The sequence below is a fragment of the Mandrillus leucophaeus genome, unplaced genomic scaffold (genome assembly GCF_000951045.1).
Source record: "Mandrillus leucophaeus isolate KB7577 unplaced genomic scaffold, Mleu.le_1.0 Scaffold576, whole genome shotgun sequence".
In the NCBI taxonomy this organism is placed as follows: Eukaryota; Metazoa; Chordata; class Mammalia; order Primates; family Cercopithecidae; genus Mandrillus; species Mandrillus leucophaeus.
The window spans coordinates 392022-401630 of record NW_012106208.1 but is presented as its reverse complement, the minus strand read 5'-3'; the positions used below and the strand labels follow the sequence as shown (position 1 = coordinate 401630).

At 51.0% G+C, this 9609-nt stretch overlaps 2 protein-coding genes across 3 annotated transcripts in view; both read left to right on the top strand.

Moving 5' to 3' along the window:
- Positions 1 to 4186, top strand: part of ARPC4 (actin related protein 2/3 complex, subunit 4, 20kDa) — a 22623-nt gene extending 18437 nt beyond the window's left edge. For both annotated transcript variants that reach the window (XM_011998577.1, XM_011998576.1), the window contains 2 exons: positions 708 to 878; positions 3281 to 4186. In XM_011998577.1, the coding sequence (XP_011853967.1) occupies positions 708 to 878; positions 3281 to 3286 (177 nt within the window). In that variant the 3' untranslated portion in view covers positions 3287 to 4186. The remainder of the gene's footprint in view (positions 1 to 707; positions 879 to 3280) is intronic.
- Positions 4187 to 6992: 2806 nt separating this feature from the next.
- Positions 6993 to 9609, top strand: part of TTLL3 (tubulin tyrosine ligase-like family member 3) — a 27601-nt gene continuing 24984 nt past the window's right edge. Inside the window, 2 exon segments of the mRNA XM_011998578.1 lie at positions 6993 to 7489; positions 7721 to 7809. Of these exon segments, the coding sequence (XP_011853968.1) occupies positions 7099 to 7489; positions 7721 to 7809 (480 nt within the window). The 5' untranslated portion in view covers positions 6993 to 7098.

Below are 9609 nucleotides of genomic sequence, written 5' to 3'. Positions count from 1 at the left end.
GCCTCCCAAAGTGCTGGGATTACAGGCATAAACCACCGCGCCCGGCCCACCAAATCAGTCTTTTAAAGCCACAGTTAACACTGGGTCAGTTGTTGCCTGAATTTTTACTTGAATCTTCTCCACAGACTCCTTGCCAGGTCAACTTAAAATATCCCCAGTGACTGAGCAACTACCACACAGCAGCATGTGCCATCATCAGACACGTCAGGCGTGTTGGCCAAGTTCTTCCTCATCCTGAGCCAAATTTTCTCTCCTGGTCCTAGATCTAACCTCTGGGGCCACCTGGAATAAATAAAATTGCTCTTCCTCCCACAGCCCTCCAGCAGAAAAAGACCTTAATCCCACCCATCTTCCACATCATCTCTTCTCTGAACGAAATGTTCCCTGTTGTTTGATTAGATTCTTCTGTAACAAGACTTCAAGTCCCTTGACTCATTCTCAATGCAGAGTTCTTTGTGCCACAGATAGTCTTCCAGAGATGTCTGATACACACAGAATTCTCAACTGGGTTCAGTTGCTTGGATCCAACCTAGACACCCTCCCCCAGAGCAGCTGGGCTGCTGACTGGAAGGGTGTGTAGCTTGGGAGAAGATCACAGCCAGTGGGAACCATGTGGATGAGTGGAGGACGTGACCGGCTTAGTTCCTCTGGGGTGCTAATTCTCTCCTGTTCCTTCTCTTCCTCCTCCCTACTGTCTTCTTCCCTAGGGATATGATATCAGCTTTCTGATCACCAATTTCCACACAGAGCAGATGTACAAACACAAGTTGGTGGACTTTGTGATCCACTTCATGGAGGAGATTGACAAGGAGATCAGTGAGATGAAGCTGTCAGTCAATGCCCGTGCCCGCATTGTGGCTGAGGAGTTTCTTAAGAATGTGAGTAGGGGCCTTTCAGCTTTCCTTCCAGAGGCCAAAGGATCTGGGGGTCATGTTGAGAACTTAGCATCTGGTGGGAAAGGGGTCCAAGCAGTGTGTTTATATCTTCTGAGCTCTCTAGGACCCCTGGGCACAGCAGGTCAGTCAGGTGCTTTGGAGCCAGAGGACCCCAAGTTCATCTCTGAGAGCTACAAGGCGTTTTCTACATTTGGATGTCTGGGATGTCTCCTAGTCCCTCATAGGAACTTAGACACTCATTTCTACATCTCAAGATGTTCACAAAGGCCTTACCTCTATCTTATTCAAACCCCAAGCAAGGCAAGTGAAGTCTGCATGTGAATTTTCTAGGAATATAGGACAGTTAATCATGTTATAATTCCACTTCTCAAATAGACTTCAGTACTTCCCTTCAGCATGTTTCTCAGGCTTAGTCATGATTCCTTCAACCTGTTTTCTGTCACTTGCATGATATCAGTCCTCCAGATTCCTCTTACATTGTTTATGCCTTTCTAATTGAAAGCACGTAGTCATCTGAAGAGGTAGAATTGTTTACATTGATGAACTGATGACATAATTCTTAGTTGTTTAGATATTCAGAACATGCCTTCTTTTTTTTTCTCCTTTTTCCAAACAATCTTCGGTTTGTTGATATGTTCTACACTAAGTCTCTAGATGGTAGACTTAGTGTGTACTCCCACTAGTAAGTACACACCCAGTCCAGAAGGAGCTCAGATTCCTAAAAATGGAAATTATACCCGCTTCCCTTGGGATTTAATTATACTGAGGGTGGCCAGTATACAGAGTAGCCATAGTGTGTGCACAGGTCAGCATGGTTGTTCAGCTCACTCAGCTGTGGAGGCAGACCACCTGTGTGTGAATCCAGGCTCCACCACCTACTCAGGCATGTCACTGAACTTTCAACTAAGCCTCAGTTTCCTCAGCTGTGAAATGAAGGTCTGGTAATTAATACTTATCTTTCAGAGTGGTTGAGCATTAAGTGAGACCATGTGTGTAAAACATAGCACCTGGTACATAGTAAGCTTTCCATGTATTGCAGCACTGAAGTTTTATGACCAGGATACTAGGAACCCTCTAGATTGAACTGGAAGGGGAAAATAGCTCTTGTTCCAATATTGGCTCACTCATTTCAACAATCATTTACTTATTTATGATAATTACATCACACAGAATTAGACACCTTAAAAAGTATGTTCACATATCCCGTTTATTACTCAAAACAATCTTTGAGTCAGCTATTATCGCCATTTTAGAGATTAATAAACTGGGGCTCTAGAAGCAAAAGCACCTGTCCAAGGTCCCTCAGCCAGTAAGGAGGAACTAGAATGTGGAGCTGGGTTTTCAGACTCAGAGGTCTAAGATAGTACCATAACCTTTGTCGGGGTCACACATTCAGGTGCATCCAAAGGTTGGGTAGCCGTGGAGTGGGCAGGATGAGGAGCTGCTAAGCACATGCCTCATCTGCAGGGGCTGGCTCCCACACACCTCCAGGCCATTGAGCCCCCAATTTTTTTTTTTTTGAAATGGAGTCTCGCTCTGTCGCCCAGGCTGGAGTGTGGCTCACTGCAAGCTCCGCCTCCTGGGTTCATGCCATTCTCATTTCTCAGCCTCTCAAGTAGCTGGGACTACAGGCGCCCGCCACCACGGCCAGCTAATGTTTTTGGTACTTTCAGTAGAGATGGGGTTTCACCGTGTGAGCCAGGATGGTCTCAATATCCTGACCTCATGATCCACCCACTTGGGCCTCCCAAAGTGCTAGGATTATAGGCGTGAGCCACCGCGCCTGGCCAACTAATTCATATTCTTTTAAACACCATGTGGGCCATACAGTGCTCATCTTTGGGCTGGTTTCAGGCATGGACCATTGGTTCACAACCTTTGGTCTCTAAAATGTCCAGGGCTGTCCTAGGCAGCATGGGGGTCCCTTGAGGGCAGAAAACATTTCAAGGGCCTGTCTTGGTTGGAGGATCATCCAGAGCTTGACACAAAAGTACCAGAACCTGGGTCCTTCTCCACTTGGCCCTCTGAGTCCCCAAGCCCCTTGCATGAGAGCCCCCATGCCTAAAGAAAGCAACCCCAGTTCACCAGGCAGGACGCTGACAGGGCTTTCTAGCAGCCTCCATGCCAGGGCACAGGGGAGCTGTGGATAAGCTCCATGGCTGTTAATTTTTCTGCCTCATCTAGTGTTAGGCTTAGGGCTGGTGCCCATAGGTCACTTCTGAAAGCTGGCTGAATTAGAGCATGACCACAAGGTGTCCTGGGACCCAACTCTGCCCATCAGAGATATGAGCACAGTGGCAGCTCAGGTTCATGCACCTCCTTAGAGCAGTCCTACCAGGATGCAATAATAACCACCGTGCACTGCCTCTTGGTTCTCTTGACAGTTTTAAACTATCTGGCTGGATCTTGTGGCCTTCCCCCTCAGACTACCCATGTCTCCACGAAGGCGTCCTGGAGTCACTTCCCAGAGCAGCGGCGGCAGCGGCGGCAGGGAGCTGGGTTGGGGTGGGCATTTGATGCGGGAGGTGGGTGATGTGCTTGCTAGCTGGACAAGAAAGCAGCTGTGGACCTGCCCCAAGGCCACACATGCCTGGTCAGGCTGGCTTCTGATGTTCAGTGCCCTGGGCCGGGACAGATTTTTTTTAACGTCTTGAAACTTAAACTCTGTGCTTGTAGGATACTGTAACCTTTTTGTCTGGTTTTTTTTTTTTTTTTTTTTAAACCTCCACCTCCAGTGACTGTGACTGGTCCCAGTGATTGTACCTTATTGGTTGCTGTGGGTCTGGGCGGGCCTGGAGCCAGAAGGCGACTTTATTTTTTCTCTCCTATGCCACCCCAGGTGGGGAGGGAGGGAGGTTTCAGACTCTGGTTTCTCTCCCTTACCCTTTTATTCCCAAGCCTCCTTGGCCCCAATATAAGTGGTGGGAACCCTCTGCCAGCTTCCTGAGTTCTGCCTGAAGATGGCCCCCCAGCACTGGTTGGGGACAGGGGCCAAATTGGTGACCACCAGTCATGCCTAGGACCTGGGGCCCAAAAGCCAGGCAACCCCTGACTACAGGGGCCACTGGGTACCCTCCTAGTTGAGAGGGGCCGCTGTTTCGCCTTGTCCGTCAGTGCCAGTGCCTGTGCCAGAGGTTGCGAGGTGAGTCCTCCAGAGCTTCCCAGCCGGGCCCTCCTCCTGCCTGTTCTGGCTTGTCTGCTCCCACGCTAGCTGTCCCTTTTCTGATTCTGGTGGATCCTCCCTCCCCTAATTAAAGTCTCTTTTTGCCCCTTTGGGGCTGCATGAGGTCTTTGCTGTCTGTGTGTATGAAAGGAGGGGAGGTGGGGCTTCTTTTCCCTGAGACTAGATGGCTGGTAATTGTGCCTGGAGCTCCCCACTGGGTGCAATCTCATGATTGGTCCCGCCATTATTCCTACCAGGGGCCCCAACCCAGAGACTCCATTCATTGTAGTCCAGGCACCATTCATTTCTGAAACTGCTCTCTCTGCCTATACAGAGCTTGGGTGCTTTTCATATAATGAACTTACTTGGGCTAAAAAGTAACCTCAGAGAAACAGTGCTCCCATTTGGTGGATAAGGAAACTGTGATTCCAAACATGAGATGTAATAACTTGCCCCAAATCTAGCCAGTGAGCAAGAGAGTAGACTTTTGTCTGTGCCAAAACAGTAATCACCATCCACAAGTGGCTATTTAAATTTTAATTATTACAATTAAAGTTTAAAATCCAGTTCCCTAGTCCCACTGGCAACTTAACAGCTACCAATGACTACCATGTATAACAGCATATATAGACAGAGCATATACAACACATACATAGAGATTCCTATCATTGCAGAAAGTTCCATTGGATAGTACTATACCTTAGTAACACCTCGAAGTAAAAAAAAAAAAAACCCTTGTGTTTGAGTCCTGATTCTTCTTGACAAATTTGGTCAAGTTATTTCTATTTTGTGTCTCAGTTTCTTAGTCTATAAAGTAGAGATAATGAATATGAACAATCTGACATGGTCCCTGCCACACAGGTACTGACAACCGTAGTTGTTCACCAGCCCAGTGGCTGGGCTGTTGAATAATTTCCAGTGTTCATGATGTTATCCTTGCCTTGAAGAGACTTGGAGGTCCAGGAAAAGGGCTAGGTATGTAAAAGGTTCACTGAAGTGTTTTATGTTTAATATTGGAAGTCTGGGGGCCAAGGGGTAAATATAGGAGAGGGTGTCAGGGTAAGCTTCAAGAAGGGTTAACCTTTGAGCTGAGCTTTGAAAAGGGATTCCTCCAGATGGCCAGAGGGGTCTCTCTTGATGGGGTGGACAAGGTGATGTTAAAGGCAGGAGGGCGCGAGGGCAACCTGAACGGCTATTGCCCCTCTCCCCCGCCACCTTTTTTTTTTTCCCATTTTTGAGACGGTCTCGCTTTGTCACCCAGGCTGGAGTGCAGTGGTGCAATCGTGGCTCACTGCAGCCTCAGCTTCTCCAGGCTCAAGTGATTCTCCCACCTCAGCTTCCTGAGTAGCTGGGACCACAGGCTTGTGCCACCACGCCCAGCTAATTTTTTTGTTTTTGTTTTTTGTTTTTTTTAGTTCTCGCTATGTTGCCTGGGCTGCCTTGGGTGATCCTTCCGCCTCAGCCTCCCAAAGTGTTATCATCCCCTTTATGACATTACCTCTGTGACCTACCTCACTACCCCTCTGAATTAGATGTTCCCTCCTCCAGGGCACATGGCTATGTTCTAGCTTTGCAGTGAATGTTAAAGGTGGTCACAGTGAAACTGGGTGACTAATAGGGTATAGCAGCTGGTCACTCAACAACCCTCACAGGAGAGCATTGCCTGGGTGAGCCAGCCACAACCCTCATTTGTCACGTATCTCTCTCCCAGGGTCCAAATTCCCTAAATCACCTCTCCTGGGGATGTGCTTTTTGGGAAGTCCAGCCATCAGCTAAAGGGGGTTGGGGTCAGCTGGACAGAAAGGTGGGGGATCCACCTTCACTTAAGAGCACATCTCCCCAGTGACTAACAAAGCTGGGCTCTGACCAGGGTACTCTCTTCAACTCTGCCTGCATGGGCACTGCTAGAGTTGGCCTCTCAAACTGTCCCTGTGTGGTCCTTCTGTGACTAACAGGCAACCTTCTGTGTGATAACATACAGGTGTTTAAGAGACAGGCTTTGGAGTCAGACCTGGGTTGCAATGCTGCCTCTGCTCTGTGATTTGAGGCAAATTGTTTAACATCTTGGAACCTTACCTCCCCTATGACTTTTGAGGATAATACTTTGCCAGTGCTTCCAAAAAGGTTGCTTACAGTCTTAGCCTGGGGGCCAGGCATAACTGTTCTGATCTATTACATTTCTTTCACAGTTGACTCAAATGATGATCAGTTTTTCCATTTTCAAGTTCCTGGGGAGGGTGTGCTCTGCACTTTCGTGTTACCCCCATATGCTGCCCTCGCTAAGGACCTTACCCTAGGCCCATCTGCCAGGCCCGGCAGGTCTGATCTGTCCTCACCAGGCTCCAGCCACTCTGGCTGTCTTGTAGTTCTTAACCCTTCTCGGCTGTTGCTGGGACTGTTTGTTCCCTGAAGTGCTGTTCCTCCCCTTTCCCTGGTGACTCCTGACTCCTCGCATTTACATCTTCAGCTTAAATGTGTCACCTCTTCAGAGAGGACATCCTCTACCTCCACTTTATCTAAAATGCGTCCTCTTCCTGGTTTCACCTCTGCTTGTTCATTGCCCTTATTATACCTGTAACTATTCCCTTCCTTTGTTACTTTTTATTCCCCTCACTGGGCTGTAAGCTCCATGAGGTCAGGGGCCATTTGTTAGCGCCTATAAATACTGTAGAATCGCTCAAACCCCAGGGCCGGTGGCACCAGGAAGTACTGGATAAGGAACCGCGACACTAACTAGGGCTCAGTGCTCTCTTCCGCCTTCAGTGCTCCACTCATCAAGGGTGTGGGTGAGGCCCCAGGTCCTGAGGAAGCCCTCTCTTGACTGCCCCGGGGCCCACCGGGGCCCACCGCAGCCCCCAACCAACCCCGAGCGGTCTGATGGTGCCCAGGGAATGGTTTCCAAGGCAATAGCAAACGGGGCGGGGCTTGGAACGGAGGACAAGGCTCGAGCCTAGGCAGGACCTTCCCGGGAGAGGAGGCAGAGACGCGGAGGGGAGGCGGGATCAGGGGCGCTGGGAGGGCGAGTGCGGCGAGGGGCGCATGCAGGGCCCCGACGCGCCGCTGCTCCTGAGCGCTGGGGAGCTGGGGCCCGGGCGCCGGGTCTCGGCCTCCTGGTACCGCCAGGGGAGCGGCCCGGTGTGCAACTGGCTGCGAAAGCCGCAGCCGCTCGAGCCACGCACCAGTTTCCCCTTGGCCCGCCGCTCCGAGTTCCGTCCACCCAGGAGGCTGCCATGGCCCGGCCCTGCCTCCGCCCAGCCCGAGGAGGGTCACGCAGGCGGTAGATGCCAGGCGGGCAGCCCCGCTCCTGCGCGCCGCCTCGGCCGCGCCTTCAAGACGCTGGTCCCAGGCACCCACGCCCAAGGCGCCGCGGATCCCCGCCCCCTCGGCCCCCCGCACACCCCGGTCCTGGATGACCCCTCTCCGCAGGATGGTGAGGCCCCGTGCGGCCCGTTCACTCTGGCCTACAGCGGCTGCGAGGACGACAAGATGCTGGGGTGGAGGGAGGGAATGGGGGTCGGGAGAAGAGCGGCCAAGGGTGGACATCCGGATGAAGGCCGGAGGCAGAGAAGAGGCGTGGCTATCGGCTGTGAGAAAAGATCCTGGGCCGAGAGCCTAGGCCCAGGCCCAGTCTACCCCGCCCCTACTCCCCATCTTTCTGCAGGTTTCCCGGTCCTCTGGCGAGGATCCTCCAAGGCGTCTCACATGAACCGGCTCAGAAACGCCAAAATCTACGTGGAGAGAGCTGTCAAGGTCAGAGGAGGGGCGGGGGCGCTTAGAAAGGGCTCTGGGAGGGCCTCAACCTGTCTCCCTGCGCTGTTTTCTTATATCCTTAAAAAACAAAAGCAAAAGAAAAAACAACAGCAAAAACCCTCAACCACCACACCCATCTTCAACTACCTCCCCATTTACCCCTTCAGCACCAAACTTCTGGGCTCCGTCCACTCTGGTTCCCTGTGATGTCCCACTCTAATCAAGGTGCCTGGTGAGTTCCAGGGAGCCAAACCCAGCAGTGCCTTTCTGTTTTGATCTCGGTTGGGCACCCTGTATCTTTCTACACCGCTGCCCCACACACCCTTCCCCTTGGCTGTCTGACTGCACGCTCCTCGTTTTCCTTTCTCCCTCTTTGGCTGCCGCTTTTCAGTGGCCTTTAAAGGTTCCTTGGCCATTAGTGGCCCCCTGGCCCCTTCCCCAGGTCTGTCTCCTTTGGCTGTGTCCTTGGCTGAGTCCGGTCAGTGTGCTGCACCCCCTCTGTGCCCCTTCCAGCCCAGCCTCGAACTCCACATCCCGTCGGTCCAGCCCCCTACCTATCATCTACACCCAGAAAACTTAACAAGCATTTAAAATTCATGTCCCAAACCAGACTTTGATCTTCCTGCCCAAACCTGTTGTCCTCCCCAGTCTCTGGTCTTTCCCATCTCTCAGTTCCTCAGGCCAGAAATCTCATCTCTCTGTTTCTTCACCCACAGGTCTAATCCCATCAGCAAAACCACTTGTCATCTCCACCTCCAAAACGATTCTCAACTCTAGCACCTTCTCCAGTCTGTGATGTAACCACTTTCATTTTAGTAATTGTGATTTCTCTCAATAGGCAAACCATGACAGCCTCCTAACTGGTCTGCCTCCATCCTGTCCCCTCATCTTTTTGCCATACAGCAGCAAGCCAAGCCTGGAAAGACTCCCTCAGTTAGCCTTTTTTGCTCACGACACTCTTAGTATGAAATCCAAGTCCGTTCTGAGGCCTGCAGGCCTTCCACAGTCTGGCCACTGCCTACCTCCTCTGGGGCTTTCTCCATCATTTTCCATGCTCCACTCACTCTGGTCTCCCTTCAGTTCCTTCTGACCTCTCTCCAGCCTCAAGGCCTTTGCACATGCATTCCCCTCTGCCTGAATCGCCATTTCCCAGTTCTGTGCATTCATGGCTTCCTTTCAACCTTCCCTGGCCATGTATTTCTAAGTAGTTTCTCTGGATCCCATTAAGTATGCAGTTTCTGGAGCCAAACTGCCAGGATGTAAATCCCTGCTCTTTTGCTTAACCACTGTGGGGCCTCAGGCACCCTGCTCAACTTCTCTATGCCTCTGTTTCATAGCCAGTAAAATGGAGATAACAGTATCTAATAAAAATGTATAGTATTGGCCAGGTGAGGTGGCTGACACCTGTAATTCCAGCATTTTGGGAGGCCAAGGCAGGAGGATCACTTGAGGCCAGGAGTTCAAGACCAGCCTGGCCAACACAGTGAAACTCAGTCTCTACCAAAAAATATAAAAATTATTTGGGCGCCGGGTGCGGGGACTGATGCCTGTAATTCCAGCACTTTGGGAGGCCAAGGTGGGTGGATCACCTAAGGTCAGGAGTTCGAGATCAGTGTGGCAAATATGGTGAAACCCCGTCTCTATTAAAAATACAAAAATTAGCTGGGCGTAGTGACACACAGCTGTACTCCCAGCTACTGGGGAGGCTGAGGCAGGAGAATCGCTTGAACCCGGGAGGTGGAGGTTGCAGTGAGCCAAGATTGTGCTATTCCAGCCTGGGTGACAGAGGAAGACTCCATC